This window comes from Bombyx mandarina, chromosome 18, assembly GCF_030267445.1.
Source record: "Bombyx mandarina strain Sakado chromosome 18, ASM3026744v2".
Lineage (NCBI taxonomy): Eukaryota > Metazoa > Arthropoda > Insecta > Lepidoptera > Bombycidae > Bombyx > Bombyx mandarina.
The window spans coordinates 3,104,189-3,121,538 of NC_143224.1; the positions used below are offsets into that span (position 1 = coordinate 3,104,189).

The following is a 17,350-nucleotide window of genomic DNA, read 5'->3' on the forward strand; positions in this document are numbered from 1 at the left end:
TTTTTGTTTCCTTTTTTCCTATTGGTATTTTCTATGGACAGACGTGAACTAAATGAAGATCGATGCTCATTAGCGAAACTATATGAGTTAAAAATCGCATATCATTTGCAGCAAGGCGATGAACGCATTTAATATAATATATTAAAAAATGAATTTAAGAAACACGTGCAAGTAATGATTTTATCGAGACTTTGTACTATCCAGTATGTTCAACTAATCTGACAAGGTAGAATGAATAAAAAACATTTTCATAGCCATTTTATTTATTTGAAATGAAATGTAGTATCACACATATATAAAAATGTACTGGTTTATATTAAATACAAGAGATTCGTATTTTATTTATTACCTAATCTAAGATCTTCATAGCTTGCCTTTTCATAGTTTTGCCATTTTTAATTGCATGTGTTCGTTTGTTAATTTTCATTAAAATAAAGTGTTGGTAATAAAATATGATGAATTATACGCGATGACGAAAAGAGGAGGTTTTCGGAATTATAAAGTTTTTTAAATATTGCACGCTTTTTTTTGTAATTTAGCAATACATATATTAATGTACCTATGCAGTTCATAATTTTAATAAATGTTATTTATAAATCCAAAATCTTGAAGGTGGCCGTAGATCTTCTTCCAAAAAAGTGTATCAATAATAAGCTTTATTCGTTATACGTCAACTTAGCTCTATTCAGAGGACATGTTTTAATTTGATATATTGTTAGTGTATTAGAATTTTTAATAGAAACAGGTCTACGAACCTCGACCATCTAATTTCAAAAGTAAGTATGTATTCAATCTTCATTTATGTACAAATTTTTAGCAAAACGATTCAATACAAAGTCAATAGAAAGTGTTGCCAGGGGCATGAACAATGTAACCTAGCATGCAGTTTTTGCTTTATTTTTCTTAGCAGATATCGCTGCGACGCGATATTTTCCAGCTTAGTTAATGAAAATAAAAAGCAAAATCTGATTTATTAATTAAAAATTAAATAGTATGCCTAGTGCTTAATAAGCCTGGTTATAAATGAAACCTGTAATTTTATTATTATTTAAAGGAAAAAAATACAGCGAATTTATAAATAAATAAAGTTTTCAAAAAAGTTTGCAATTACAATTTTTAGTCGGCGTTGCGAAGTGTTAGCTGCTATATAACATATTAATATTCAACAGATTTAAGCAGTTGCTTGCCACGAATTCTTAATTAAAATCGATATTTGTAAATTCATGTTATATTGTTTAAACTTCAATCCTTTATTCTTTTTAATATTGTGTTAAGTTATAGCAGTACTTTTCGGCTAATGACAGTTGCAATAAGTTTTGGTACAAATTTCGTATAGCAATGTTCGAACAGTTGGTCTACCGACCAGACGAATCTCTCCAGTGTCCGTTACATTACGTAAACCAGTGACATGCCGCAAAACAACTGCAGTTTACACCATGATGGCGTTGTCGACGTCACAGCATCCGAACTAACACAAGTAACACAGCTCAACACGACTGCAAGACAGCGTCGCATCGCAGCAACCACTCTCAATGTCATACGCCGCTACAGTCTACAGCAACGTGTTCTAATGCCGCAAACTCGACCTTGCGCAGACTCCGAGCAGCACTTTCACAGAAGTGGAGCTACATTGCGGTCTCTGTCACCGAATAAAAGCGAAAAACTACTAGAACTGAACAAACGGAACCCGAACTCTGGGTAAAATATCTTCCTTTGGCCTTTGGAAATCGATAACAACCACGTGTCCCATCCCATTCCTCCATACGCACCAAGTCCGGCTCTGTAATTAATATTGTTCTCATTGTTTAATAACACTGTACTTAGATATATAAAAATCGATGATAATTTGTAGTATTACTCAAGTTATTTAAAATATGCAGTTGATAGGTTTGGTTTTTTAAATCGCAATGGTCTTTAAAGCTAGTTGCCGGTATTTTTTTTATTTTTTATTTATTTAAGCTCTTAATTCAATTTTAACCATCCAAAAAGTCATCAAGCCACTTCTCAAGATCTTCTGGTGATTCAATTACAGGATTCTTGCCTTGTACATCTCCAGTTACTGAAATAAATTATTATTTTTTATAAAAAGGATTTTTTTTTCCTTTTCCCTAATACCGCTTGTATCTCAGTTACTGTGGTTTCTTATATTCATTAATTTATTTGAAGTTTTTATTTTTATTGCTCTTGTAGGCAGACGAGCATACGGCCCACCTGATGGTGAGTGGTTACCGTCGCCCATGGACCTCAGCAATGCCAGTGGCAGAGCCAAGCCGCTGCCTAACTTTATTTAATGTTCGATTTTATTGATAGATTTCATGTTTATCATGAATAAATGTTCACGATTGACTTCCATGGTGAAGGAATAACATCGTGTAATAAAAATCAAACCTGCAAAATTATAATTTGCGTAATTACTGGTAGGACCTCTTGTGAGTCCGAGCTGGTGGGTACCACCACCCTGCCTATTTCTGTCGTGAAGCAGTAATGCATTTCGGTTTGAAGGGTGGGGCAGCCGTTGTAACTATACTTGAGACCTTAGAACTTATATCTCAAGGTGGGTAGCGCATTTACGTTCTTGATGTCTATGGGCTCCAGTAACCTCTTAACACCAGGTGGGCTGTGAGCTCGTCCACCCATGTAAGCAATAAATAAATAAAACCTGGATCCTACTTCAAGCCTTGCGCCATTACATAAATTTATTTTATATTTTAACTAAGGAGGACTGTCTATCCCTATTTATGGAAATTTCAAAACACGGAACAGAAAAACTAATGAGACGGTTTTGATAATTAAAATATAGCAGCATGGATCTACAAATTCTTTTTAAAAGTGTTTTCATCATTTTTAACCTAAAATACATCATAATAAAAGGTTTTTTTATAGCTTTCATTTTAATATATGCATACGTACGCGAGTATGGAGATAAATAAGTGTGTCTTTTTATGATATGGCTGGTACGGGTCTGAAGGATGGTTTAGCTGTCCTAAGTAAATAAAACTTCCGACCTATCCAGATCGGCAGAATGACTATAGTTATTGTGATATACATAATATATAGTGTCTGGTAACACATTCGCACCATGGCTTTCAATGATATCAGCTATACCTGGAGTGCGGCCAAGCCGTAAACGGCGCTGTGGGGGAGTGTAATTTTACCAATATAATTGGCATGTGTTCTTTGGTGTAGGGTTGTGAGAAATTTAAAAATAACATGACAGTATTGTGAAAAAAGTTATCAGAGCACTCCCCACTAATACAGCACAGAACGCAAAATTCCTTTGTAGACCTATAGGTTTGAAACAATCTTCCCTCTGTTATATACCATGCATTCCATGTAGAATGCTGTAAGGAATTGTTTGAAATGAAAGAAGAATTCTAGTACGAAGGCTGATTAAGCTTTCGAATATAAATAAGATCATCATTACTTACTTTCTGCTGACAATTTAATTTCATTCAGCACTTTTTCAGTCTTAAGGTTGGTCAATGGTTTTTCAATTTTCGCGAAAATAAAGTCGTCTTCACTATCATTTGAATTATCTTTCACTTTAACACCAACAGGACATATATTACTTGTTGGCTCCATTTGTTTTGAATTATTCATAATTACAGTTTCTTTTGATATTTCCTCTTTTGATTCCAAGTCAATAATATCCATTGATGTCTCTGAGTTTGTAGGATTCTCATTTTTTAATGTATCACTAGCTGATTCTGTATTTGGTGCTGCATTATCATCATTGTCATCTTCCTTGATAAGATCATTAATAATTTTTTGTTGAATTTCATGTTGCGGAGAATTATCATTGGTATCTTTATCATTACAATTTTTATATTTATTCTCATTGAAATACTTTTGTCTATACCTTGTGGCTCTGTTATTCATATTCGTTATGTCCGTTTCAGTAAAAAATGATTTGTCTATGGAATTCCTTTCATAGAACGGTATGGTAGATAAAGCCAGGCTGAGGGTGTCCATGTTTATTTCGAAATATTTGTCGTATGGTGATGGTCCAGTGTTTGTTTCCCATGTTTTTTCGTGCTTAAATTGAAAATGACCCCCGACTGCCAAGGGAGCTTCAATAAGTTTCTAAAAAAAAGTAGTTTGCCTTATTGTGGGTAGTCCGAAAGTGTTAGTTTGAATCATGGACACTTTCTATTTATTGTCATTGCTGGCAGAGCTTACTCCCTTAATGGTAAGTCTTTACCATTACTTACCAACATTAGCAATGCCAGAGGCATAATTAAGTTGCTGCCTACTGAAGAACCTATTTGAAACCTTATATCAAGGACTTGTCATAGCACTTGAGAGATTCAATTCAAAGCCAGATAGCATTTGCGTTAAAATGGTCTTTGGATACACAGTATGGATTTATGCAATGGTTCCTGGAAATATGGATAAATATTGCACTGTTGACAGATATTTCGATGGCAGAAAAGGGTGGTAACTTCAGAAGATGAGTTTCAATTAATTGTCTAACTTGCTAATTAGAATATAGATTAGTAATTAGTATACCCTACGAATTTTTTTTTAACAGTGATGCCTTAAAAAAGGATGTCAAATAATGCCCGTATCTTTAGACGTTTCGTAAAATAGTCCTCCACTCTTAACTCATCCGATGATGCTCGAGAATTCCCTCCAAACTTACTCGAATTTGGTATTTTTAGTCGACCATTACAATATTCCTCAACTGTCCTCGAGTGAGGTAATAATGATGAAAATTTGATCAAGCTAGCATCAAACCCATAGAGTTCTGTAGTCTATGGTCATTGTTTAATGTCAAAGTCAAACTGCCGCTGTCTGTTTGACACTAGATGAACTTGTTTGATGTTTTGGTTGCTGAGTTATTTGTAATAGACGTGCGCTAATCATGTTCGGAAAAGGATTGAACATGACATCGTTCTTTAGAGTGTCGGAACTAGTTCCAGTAAACATGTCCGCGGAACTGTTTAATTCCGCGGACATGTTAAGTCTAGTAGCTGTTTGTAGCTGCTCAGTTCCGCGGACATATTAAGTCTGGTAGCTGTTTGTAGCCGTTTAGTTCCGCGGACATGTTAAGTCTAGTAGCTGTTTGTAGTGTAGCGAATCACGTATTAAATTATCATTAATTACACAATATTTTTCAAAAAAGGTATTATAATACAATTTTTTAAAAACACTATAAAAATAAATTGCCGCTGATGGCAATTATTACTATAATTATTATTTTGTAAGGTTTTTAATTTTAGGTTCATTGTTAGTTTGTTTCATAATTTATTAATGTACTATTCCACTTTGTCATAATTTCAATTAGTCTACTACTTTCATTATTTTTCAATGTATTGTACGATGCACCGGAAACTATAACCTATCAATTGTCTATTAAAATACCACGTTATTCTGATATACAACATATTGAGCTCGTTTTAGCTTTACAACCTTTTTCCCATAACCGAGATAACAATATATTTTATTTTCATTACGTAATGTAGCTAACAAAACTAGCGAAAGTGGTGAATGTTTTAAAATTCTCTAATTTTTTATTATGATTTTCTAAGAAATGGTCTACAAACACTTAAGGTTAAGTGCTCGTAAGAATGATGCATGGTCAAGGTCAAAATCCTAAGCAAAACATTTTAATTCATTCAACTATCGACTGTAACACGTAGGTCGTAGAACATAACTTCAATATTCATAAAAATGTAATGTGAAAGAACTCCACACGCAGTTGCATGCACTCGCTCCATCTCACTCCCTCGTATTAGCGCCATATTTCGCCTTATCTCTTTACGTGGACTCGTGTCGCTTCGGGACTCATTCGGGTGGACTCGCCGCGCCACGCCTCCGCGCCGCGCGATACCTATGCTCTAATCATGTCCGCATGTCCGTCATGTTCAACGCGTTCGTAGTTCCTGTATAACAGTACACTTGGAATGGAAATGGAACTGTCTGAACATGTTAATTTTGACAACTCGGATTGAATGATATAGTTCCATATGAGGACATAGTTCCAGGAACTATTTCGGTCCGGAACTACGCATGTCTAATTTGTAATGCCATTCTGCAAATTCCCAGTTAAATAGATACATCGCCAAGCATTGGTCCGATTGGCTCATCATTTACACTGATGCTTCTAAGTTGTCAGACCAGGGTTGTGTTGGCTCCGCTGTCTGGATTCCTAAATACAATGTGATTCTCAATTTTAAATGCCCCCCTCAAGCTTCAGTCTTCTCTGGTGAGTCCATAGCTATTCTGGAAGCATTATCATTCATTGAGTCCCATAAACTAAATAAATCTGTTATTCTTACTGATTCTAAGAGTTGTTTACAGGCTATCGTTGCTAACCAATTTAAATCAAAATCTAAATTTCCTTACATACTAAAAATTAAAAATTTACTTTTCAGCTGCCATTCTAAAAACATTGAAGTTGTCCTTGCTTGGTTGCCTGGCCATAGTGGCATTTTAGGTAATGAAACTGCAGATCTTTGTGCCAAAGAAGCCACAACAACTGGCTGTATGGATCATTACAGAGTTTATTCTAATGATTTACTCCCAATAGCTAAACAACGATTGCTTTCTTCTTGGAATTCTTGTTGGCAAAAGACTAGTTTTTCTAAAGGTAAACACTACGCTGATATTCAAGGCTTTATTCCTCCCCGACCTTGGTTCTGCAACTTCAAAGATTTACATAAACGCGTTACAAGTACGATCTGTAGATTAAGGCTAGGCCATACGTGTACCCCCGTCCATCTGGCTAAACTTCATATCAGGGATAGTTCTATTTGCGAATGTGGTCTTGACAAAGGCTCTCCAAATCACATGTTTTTCAGTTGTCCTCGTCTATCTTCCTCCCTCTATGATCTCATTCCTCCTGATATTCCTCGCCCCATTGATCTCAAATCTCTTCTTTCCCTTGTCAACTCCCCTTTCGTTTATATTCTTAGTTCATTCATTAACCATAATAATATTAAGCTGTAGTTTGTCTGTCTGTTATCGAACTAACCCCTGTATATATATTGTGTGCGTCTTATTTGTTTTAGGTAAATCAACAGAGATCCTGTCATCAAACATTCTTAGCTACTCACTTAATTCTTAGTGAATATCTGTGACCTTGCTCGTTCACGAAGCCCACTATAGAAAGCAGAGTATTAAATACACTTGACATTGGCGAAATCTAAAAGGAAACGCCATAAACCTAAGAGATAGATAGATAAATATGTGTGCGTGCGGTAAATCTGAAAGTGTATTATTTATTTTCTAACCTATCATTATTTTAGATTTCGGATCCGGCTTTGTATTTTTATTCGCCGCTTTTATGTGATTTTGGTTGCATCGTGTTGTTGAAGTGCTTTTCCACAACCACCAGTTTATTATTATATAAATAAAATTTATAATCGCATTGACTTTATTTATCAGGTAGTAAGCAAAATATGACTCTTATGTAGGTAAATAAAATAAAGAGTTTCAAATGTCTAACCTCGAACTATTTACTTTATTAATAAATATTATCAAACTTAAATTATCAAAATATGCGCGAATCATGCACAGATCCAGGCACAACAATATCATATCGACACTTGAAAGGCAAAAGTGACTAAGCGACAATAACTGCTTTGTACATAAATGATAGGCAATAACCATATTCGATGCGCAAAAAAAATATATTTCTATGTTTATTAAAATAATTTCAATCCTACAGCTACTAGCTAGATTCTACTACAGCCGATTTGTTAAAAATAAATTTTGTTTTCAGGTATTTCAACTTTAAATTAGTCTACTGTAAAGTTCACGCATAGTCGCTTAGTCACGTTTGCCTTTCAAGCGTCGATATATTTCCATTTGCGGTCCACATACTAGTTGGACATCGATAGAAAACCAGCCTTGAGGAACGTTCAAGGTACGTCGCGACGTACCTTAACTTGACAGTTCGGTCACTTCACTCCGGTTAGGAAATTTTTCCAAGGAAGTTTGAGTGGAGTTTATTTTTACGACTAAGCATACCGAAACGCGCGTTGGAGGTTGAGTCGAGTCGAGTTACGCTCGTGTGAACGACTAAAGATACGGGTGTAAAAGTGCATGTTTTATGAACTACTGTTGTGATACAGCACCTCATGGTTGTCTATGTTTATACTAGGTGATACTATATAAATAAGTCTTTGGGGCTTATTAGTTTATCCTTTGGTAATGCAGTAGGTAGCACAGCAAAATATCAGTAAATATTTTTTATGGGTTAAATTATTTTATTATATAATTATAAAAATAAAACCCATAAATTGTGAGATGAGGACTGCTGGCATGACCTGGAGTGATATCAAGGAGCAAGCACAACACAGGTTCCAGTGGAGACATCTTGTGAGAGCCCTACGTACCAGCAGGGTACCCTAGAACTACAACAACAACTATATAGAAATTACTACTATTATTACTATTTACTGGACCTCTTGTAAGACCGCGCGGGTAAGTACTAGTAGTAACTAAGTAGTACCCTGCCTATTTCTGCCGTGAAGCAGTAATGCGTTTCGGTTTGAAGTGTGGTGCAGCCTTTGTAACTATACTTGAGACCTTAGAACTTATATCTCAAGGTGGATGGCGCATTTACGCTGTGGATGTCTATGGGCTCTAGTAACCACTTAACAGCAGGTGGGCTGTGAGCTCGTCCACCCACCTAAGCAATAAAAAAAGAAACTATAATAAAATTTGTTGCTTTCACCTCATAATCTGCTCCCATATTTTCTTGTTCCTCAATTTCATCATAACTGTCAATAGGCATTTCATATTTAGACCAATTACTCTGGATCTCCTTCTTTTTATACTTGTTACTCTCTTCTTCTGTGATTTTAAGGATCTCATCTGTTTCCCTTTTTAGATTTTTATAAAATTCTGGCCCTGGTTCTTGGTACGTTGGTTTAGCAGGAGCTGTAATGTTCGTTTTATATAAAATTAGGTTGAATACTTTAGTGCATGTGTGTGTTTGTTTTTAGAATAAGAATCCACTCTATATTAGTAGCAAATGGTTGTTGAGAATTCTATATTACATTCAATGACACTTACATTACTAAGCTAACTGGTTATGAATGTGAACTATTGATGATCCTTTAAATTCTACCACTATTCTAGACAGAAAATAATGTACACACCATAATGTAGATACATTCTTTTCTAATAAACTGTACACATTACATAGTATAGTAATATGTATACATGACTTTAGTTAGCATTAAGACTAGTTAGACCAGTATTATCTTCAGATTTTGCAAGTTGCGAGAATTTAATGTGAATATGAAAGCTAAAAATAAAAGTAATAAGCACAAGAATGTAAAGTAGTTTTAACTACAGAATCTATAATATGATTAAACTTGTTAATGGTACACCATATGGTAGAGTACAGGTATTTTTTAGTACAACTATTTCAACAAAATTAGAAATTCTATACCTAACCTGATTTATTATAAGCTGAGTGGATACCTACTGCACAATTAGTGGGCAGAAGAATGACATATGAAGAGAATTTATTACTTGATAAATTAGTATCAGAGCAACATTATGAAAAAATATTAACCTTTCGGTACTTCCTTGGGCTCATCAGATTTTTTTTCTGCCTTCTTGTCTACGACTTGTGCATCATTACGACGACCTCGTGGGCGACGCTGATCTTTAGGGTCGTTTCGTTTCCTAATAATAATTAGAATTTAATTTAATTTAGATCATAATGTTATGTACATCGTTTCAGGAATTAATTTAAAACAATACACGTAACGAAAAAAAAAGTAATGAACCAGATGTTCTTTCCAAACAACTTTACTAAATATTGGGTTTGTGAAAATACTTACTGATTTTTCTTATCTTCAGGCATAATGTAATACGCTTGTTACTTATAATGTACTAAATAAATTAAATCGTTTGTTTAACACAGCAGGCTGCTGCAGTTTAGTATGTAACTTTAAATTTCTTGTGGTAATTTTGAAAATATAGTGGGTTCCTAATACAAACACAGTTGCGGCATGCCGACGAAGAAAGACAGAATCACTTTACACAAATTAGAGATATAGAAACTGGATGAGCTTAAGCATTACTTAACGCTTTTGCTTCAGCCTTCATCGATATCTCTAGCCTTAAAATTAAGTGTACTTAAATGATCACTAAGTAATCATCAGCTGTTTTGTTTGCTAAGAGAATTGACATTGACAACCTAGTCAAATATTCGTTATTCGGTTTTCTGGACGGCAAAGGAAACAGCGCTCACATTAAAATATTTAGAAACATGTCGAAAACATGACTGTTGTACGAAAAGTGAACGAATATGCAATAAAATTGATTGAGGCTTGGGGCGCTATATGACAATACTATGAATGACGGTGCGATGAAATGAATAAAAAAATCCGAAACATGGTAAGAGTTACGTAAGTGTTCAAGAGACTTTTTTGAATAGCCCAAGAAACCACTTTCAAGTTTAAAGAATTTAATCATCGTGTAATTTCACACGCTTGCTTATTTTCAAGATTAGTATTCTTAAAATACAGTAGCGGCTAAATGGCTGCTTTATTTAGTTATATAATCGTAATCAACTTGGTACATGATTGAAGAACAGTAGAAAAGTAACTTAAGTTTCAATACTTGTGATTTTCAATTTATAAGATTGTAAGTGTAACTAACGTAAAAAAGAAAATAAAATACGAAAAATATTAAGTATGAAATATAGCATTTTTTGAAAAAGAGTTTTGTTTGAAAAACGACTAAATTTTATCTACTTGTATTTTTATCCTCTATTAAGTATCGTCTAGATTAAACTTAGAGGCACCACTTAGTTCTTTTCTTAAATTCACTCCTGGATTTTACAATATGTTTTCTACATGAATGTACAGGAGTACCTCGAAGAGTATTGAAACAAAAACGTGATTTGAATTCAGTCATATTAAGGCAAGGTTGAATTTTATGTTTACCATTTAATAGTCAAATACGTAGGCAGACGTAGTAACGGACGTTTTTTCTAAAGCTAGCATTTCCAACTTCCCTGCGGCGGGGCCCACCCATCTAGTATGCAAGGAGGAACATAGGTAGCTGATTGTCGCGCTGCGGCGCCGTCCGTTGTATTTTATGTTTATGATACACCCACACTAATGGGATTCCTAAGTATCGTTTTATGTATTAATAGGTATGAAAGCACTCTTGTTGTTCAAACAACTCGTTACATAATACCGTTTGTTTTCGAGAAACTAACTTTGTCTAGCTAGGACTTAATATTAAAAAATGAATTTGCATAATTTTTTAATCAGCTGTCAGAACATCGTCAAGTTGAGCCACTACTTACCGCTCACTACTTTCGGGTCCGTTCACACAGACCGGCTCGGAGAGCATCGGCCCGGTTTTTTCATTTCACACGGTTGGAATTGGCCGGAGCGGAGCCGCCAACTATTTCACATAGACCGGCTGGAAGAGATCGGTGTGCTTAGTGTGAGTTTTTTAACGTTTTCGATAGCGTAAAAGTTAGCTCATTTTTGTATGGAATGGAATCGTTTGCCTACGTTTGCCGCTAGGGGCGCTGTTCCAACTGCATACAAAATTGTGTTGACTTTTACGCTATCGAGAACGTTAAAAAACTCGCACTAAGTACACTGAAAGCGGCGCGCATCCAATCGGAGCCGATCGGCTACGCGAGCGAGAAAGAGTGCGCAATCGGAGGCGGTCGGCTCCTCTTATTATGTCACACGCAGCGTGTTCAAGCACTCTTAATGACAAAAAAGTGCACATGCAAAAAGTAACTTTACTACAATTACTCAAAACTCAGTTTCCAACGTGATAAAAATCTGCTCTCCTCCGAGCCGGTCTGTGTAATCGGACCCTTCTTCAAACCATATTTAGAGAAACTGATGCCATCGCGTCAAATGAAGAAATAGAAAAGGTTTCAATTCTTGGATTTGGGTGGAGGAACTTGTATAAATTAAAGCTCTCACTATGCCATCCCAGTACATCTTTGAAAATTTGATGTATGTTCGTAAACATATTGAGGATTTTCCTAAAATGTCGGACATACATAATAGAAATACTAGGAACAAACACAAGCTTGTTGTGCCGATGAGTAGGTTACATAAGATACGAAATTCATTCGGGTGTTTGTCTGTGCGCCTGTACAACAAAATCCCACAAGATGTTCAGAACCTACATATACATAGGTTTCAGAAAACTATTAAAGAACATTTGTGCAATAAAGCTTACTATAAAGTCAATGATTATCTAGAAGATTGCACAAAGTGGGAATGAGTTGCTCGCTCCGGGCATTTCAATATTGTAATAATTGTTATGTTATAATACTTATTGTAAAAATGAATATTTAAAAAAAAATCTAATATTTAAAAACAAAAAAAAGACATGCCCGCTGAGTTTCTTGCCAATTCTTCTTAGGACGGAGGCTAGTTCTTGTGAATTGGCGGTAGTTCTTATGCTTTTGACGTTCAATAAGTATGTACTTCATTTATGTTGAAAAATTTTTTTTTTTTTGATTTGATTTGATTTGATTTATACTCCCGATTGCGAACTTTACCAGTAGTGACTCTTTAAGTCATGCGATCTCGTTTGGATGCGTTGGGCGTTTTTCGTGCACCCACCCCTTCAGATTGAGCCCGGTGGTAGAGCGTCTTGTGAGCCCGCGCTAGCTGGTACCGCTATCCTGCTTATTTTTGCGTTTAATACGTTACAATTTGAAGTGTGGGATAGCCGTTATATTACACTATCAAGAGCTAGACGTCATGTTCCAAGGTGGATAGTGGTATTTACATTGTGATGCATAATAATAGGTATAGTCTCCGGTAACAAATTAGCCCCGAGTGAATCGTGAGCTTGTCCACCTCTCTACCCCATAAAGATTAATTCGACAATCCTGAAAAAAAAGTAGGTATGTTTTATACGTAAGGAAGAAGCAATAGAATAAGTCACAGAAGTATTATTATACTCTAAGGAGTAAGTACAAAATGACAAGACAGTTTGCGGTTTATAATGTGCAGTCGAAACACAATAGTGTTGCGAAATGTCGCTTACATTGTTGAAGTATTTTGATTCCTGAGCCCCATTAAATTTCATTCGCAGACTATTGACGTATACGACCGATTTGGCGCTTTTTATCTCTGACATATTATGATTTGTGACGTGTGGTATCATAAACCCTACAAATTAAGTAGGTATGGTTAGATATGCATCTTGAGGGACACCAATATCCAGCACTGAGCTTCGGCTATTGATTGATAAAAACAGTAGACCACCGAAAAAATATATAACTTTATACTTATTAAAATTTAATTTTTTAAATATATTCTGAGGCGGTCGCAGTATCAGCACTTTAATACCGCTATATGGGAATTAATTTTTAGGCCGCATAAAAAAAATCTATTTAATTTAACACATAATTAAATTTCGGGTTTGGTAAAATGCATGCTGTAGATTCTGACGAGATCAGTGAACTGAATTATTACGAAATGTTGCCATTCTTTATATTTTTTCACAATTAATAACCTAAACTAATTTGCTCTTTAACCTAATTTGCGGTAACGGTTACACAGATAATTCGCTGTGTAACCGTTACACTTGTAAGTAACCTTGCATTAATTTTTGTTTGTTTAATAATAATTAACATAATATCTGTAACATCCCTAATCTGGCATCGGTTATTTGACCTGTTTTATAAAATTTTACTACCGTGTCATCTTAATCTGGCATCGGTTATTTGACCTGTTTTATAAAATTTTACTACCGTGTCATCGTCCGTCCGTAGTGAAACTTTCATCTTATTATCCTAACTATATCATCGCTTATTTCTTTTAAAGGTGTGTTCTGATCAAAAAACCTCCTGCCTGATTTAGCAGCTAACCAGGCAAGGACTGTATCTGCGTTGTGCCGTTTAGTTCTCCTCACTCAACGTGAAGCGTTTAGAGAAAACGCTGGCTATGATTATACCCTTACCTTATTTTGTTTACAAGTTACTTTATCCGGGGGGCTTTTATTTTTGTTAAAACCCATCATTGTATTGAAATAAAATTCAATGTTTGCACTTTAAACATTCTTTCCGTTTATCCAATTGTGATTCAATTTCGTAAAGTTATTGTTGTCGTTCTAGTGTCGATTTCTGCCATAGTACGAGGGCTGCACTAAAAGTATCGGGAATGAAATATTTCCACTGTTCCTGTCATATTAAAATCTTTTTAATTGAAAACTCCTTCGTTTTAAAAATCGAATACCATTTATTTATTTAAAAAAAGATTCTCGGTCTTGTCACGAGGTTTTGTCAAACTTCTTTAGTCGTTGAAAAAATGCAATTGACTCGAGAAAATTCAAGAGCGATGATTTATTATGACTTTCGAAGTGGTTTAACACAAAAACAGTGTGTTGACCGGATGATTTCTGCATTTGGTGATGAAGCCCCATCCAAAACCACAATTTATCGCTGGTTTGCTGAGTTTCAACGTGGACGTGTCAAGCTCAGTGATGATCCCCGTCAAGGTCGTCCAAAAACTGCAGTCACCCAAGAAAACGTTGATGCTGTGCGTAAGCTGATTGAGGAAGATCGACATGTGACACCGCGAAATTCAGGCAACTTTAGACATTGGCATGAGTCAAATACAAATAATCTTGCATGAACAATTAGGTGTAAAAAAGTTGTTTTCCCGATGGATACCGCATTCGCTCTGTGAAGAGCAAAAAGCGGCTCGCGTTACTTGGTGCGTCAGAACTCTCGAAAGATTCCACGCAGGATCCTCAAATGCTGTATACAACATTGTATCAGGTGACGAATCCTGTATATACGCGTACGAACCCGAAACAAAAAACCAGTCACGAGTTTGGGTGTTCGAAAATGAGTTAAAGCCAACAAAAATTGTTCGTTCACGGAGTGTTGCAAAAAAAATGGTGGCCACAAACCGGTCATGTTACGACTATTCCTCTTGAGAGACAAAGAACGGTTAATGCAGAATGGTATACTAGCATTTGTTTGCCACAGGTCGTTTCTGAACTCCGTAAAGAGAACTGCAACCGCCGCATCATCCTCCATCACGACAATGCGAGTTCTCACACCACGCACAGAACAAAAGAGTTTTTAGAGCAAGAAAACATAGAATTATTAGACCATCCGCCGTACAGCCCCGACCTAAGCCCTAATGATTTCTATACTTTCCCTAAAATAAGGAGTAAATTGCGTGGACAGAGATTTTCATCACCTGAAGAAGCTGTGGACGCCTACAAAACGGCCATTTTGGAGACCCCAACTTCCGAATGGAATGGTTGCTTCAATGATTGGTTCCATCGTATGGAAAAGTGTGTCAAATTTCGCGGAGAATACTTCGAAAAGCAATAAATACATTTTTAAATAGTAATGTTGTGTCACTTCGTTAATTCCCGAAATTTTCAGTGCCGCCTATGTACAATCAACATAAGGCAGAAATTTTAAGCCGAGTAGTAACTATTTGAAACTACTTGAGACTTCAAGAATTCTCTATGTTTTCATACAAGTAGCTATTATCACAGCGGAGTGACCGTTTCATATTTTTTCCCTACCTATTTTAGTAACCTCGACGGGTTATTCTAGTTTCACCCAACAAGTAGGTGAGCTCACGGGGCTCAAACCTGACGTCGTTGTTAACACTAACCCTAGCAAGAGCAGTGCTTCGCAGAATCTACCACCGGATCGGAAACGCAACCCACTGAGAAGATCCATCGAGAAACTCTGGGCTGTGTCTGTGGGTAAATTTACTCGCCGAGCCATTCGTCGCAAGTGACGGGTTCAACGAGAACGATGACCGGTGCCCGTTTCATAATTTTTTAATAAGCTTTTATTAGCTTGGTCTATATGTACATATTTTATGTTTGTATTTATGTATCTAACGGAACTTTTGAACGTCATCTTCAAAAATTCCAACAAGATTTCTGAATAACTTTAAAATTTGCACACGTATCAAGGACCGATAACAATACAATAAGTAATTTTATAACTTCGTTTTATTATCCTATTTATAATAATTATGATACATATTGTCCTCTATTTCCTCTTAATATTATGAGGTGATGTAATAAAATATAAATATGTACACATAAATATAAAGACTATTAAATGATATCTTATGAATCCAATAAGGAAAATTTAAGCTGCACTTAGATTTTTGAACCTATTTTTTTTTTTATTGCCCTTGTAGGCAGACGAGCATACGGCCCACCTGGTGGTGAGTGGTTATCGTCGCCCATGGACTTCAGCAATGCCAGGGGCAGAGCCAAGCCGCTGCCTACCGCAAAATTCCTATTTCCTTTCATACTATAACATTATTAGATTTTTTTGTCTTTAACGAATTAGTTTAAGTAGGTAGGTATGTAGTGTTTCTCTCTTTTTGACATTTCTACCTCATCCGTAACAGCTTAAGGTCGGTATTTAACAGGTTAGCGATCCTGTATTTCATATTTATAGCGAAGCCTAAAAAAGCCATAATTTGAAAACGAATAAAAAAAAAACTTTAATAGGGTAGGTTAGACCCAGCCATGGCAGGATCACTCCGGGGTGTCACGGGCAGCCGGGGTAACGCACCGCGCATGCGCACACCAGGGGCGGCGCGCGCAGTCGACACGCGCACTTCCTCAACTCAACATGGCGTACCGCGTCCCTCAAGGACGAATCTGACAACCCCGCGACAATAACATCCAACGTAAAAATTCCGTCAAAAATAATCCCTCAGTGCACAAAACGTGTTTTAATTTTTCATAATAAAACAGTGCAGTGATTGTGTGAGTGTTTACGAATTTGGAATACCGGTGTGCTGTACCTTTCGATTGTTTCTGCGAGGTATGTACGATACAAAACAATAATAATTGTATTGGAATGATTCGATGTGATTGTTCATTCACCTTTCCAATGTGACTGTTTATTATTTTAAACCATTATTTCAGTCATGAGAATTACTGTTGAGTAATATCTTACCGGTATCCACTACTTAATCAGTCATACAGACTGGACATTTTTCTATTGGAAATCCAATTTGAAAGGCATGGGAGAAGCAGCGGCTCTGCTACCAAACCCTACTATGTGTAATCTTGAATAAAAACTTAAAAAAAGACGAAAAATATATAATATTTCTTAAACCTGTCTACATTTTATATTTATAATTATACTGATACTGCTAGTTATTTTATGACTTCAAGATATGAACAATATTTTACAGCATAAAACATGACTAGTTACCCAAATATGCTTGGCTTGATTATTAGTGATCGGAATATTTGACGAACGAAATGCTTAGTTGCATTTATTTAATAAGTTAAAATGCTACTTAAGTAATTCGGAGAATGCCTTTGAAATATATTGGGAAATAAACGTAATTTTAACTAAACAATTCAGAACTTTTATTTTTGA

The 17,350-nt window shown here is 35.7% G+C and overlaps 1 protein-coding gene and 1 long non-coding RNA gene across 2 annotated transcripts; one reads left to right on the forward strand and one right to left on the reverse strand.

Moving 5' to 3' along the window:
* Window positions 1-245: 245 nt before the first annotated feature.
* Aven (Apoptosis and caspase activation inhibitor) lies at window positions 246-10,191 on the reverse strand. Its single transcript, XM_028176213.2, has 5 exons — window positions 9,804-10,191; window positions 9,533-9,645; window positions 8,684-8,889; window positions 3,429-4,083; window positions 246-2,059 (listed from the first exon to the last, which is right to left on the reverse strand). The coding sequence occupies exons 1-5, from the start codon at window positions 9,824-9,826 to the stop codon at window positions 1,974-1,976; spliced, it is 1,083 nt and encodes a 360-aa protein (XP_028032014.2). The 5' UTR covers window positions 9,827-10,191; the 3' UTR covers window positions 246-1,973.
* Window positions 6,378-7,207, forward strand: LOC149500938 (uncharacterized). Its single transcript, XR_016324630.1, has 2 exons — window positions 6,378-6,592; window positions 7,014-7,207. It is a non-coding gene; the product is annotated as an uncharacterized LOC149500938 (long non-coding RNA).
* Window positions 10,192-17,350: the final 7,159 nt, after the last annotated feature.

Coding starts and splice junctions, on each gene's coding strand:
- Aven (XM_028176213.2), bottom strand. CDS start 9,826: ATGCCTGAAGATAAGAAAAATCA. Junction 9,646..9,803: donor CCTGAAGATAAGAAAAATCA/GTAAGTATTTTC, acceptor AATTATTATTAG/GAAACGAAACGACCCTAAAG. Junction 4,084..8,683: donor ATATGGGAGCAGATTATGAG/GTGAAAGCAACA, acceptor ACTTTTTTTTAG/AAACTTATTGAAGCTCCCTT.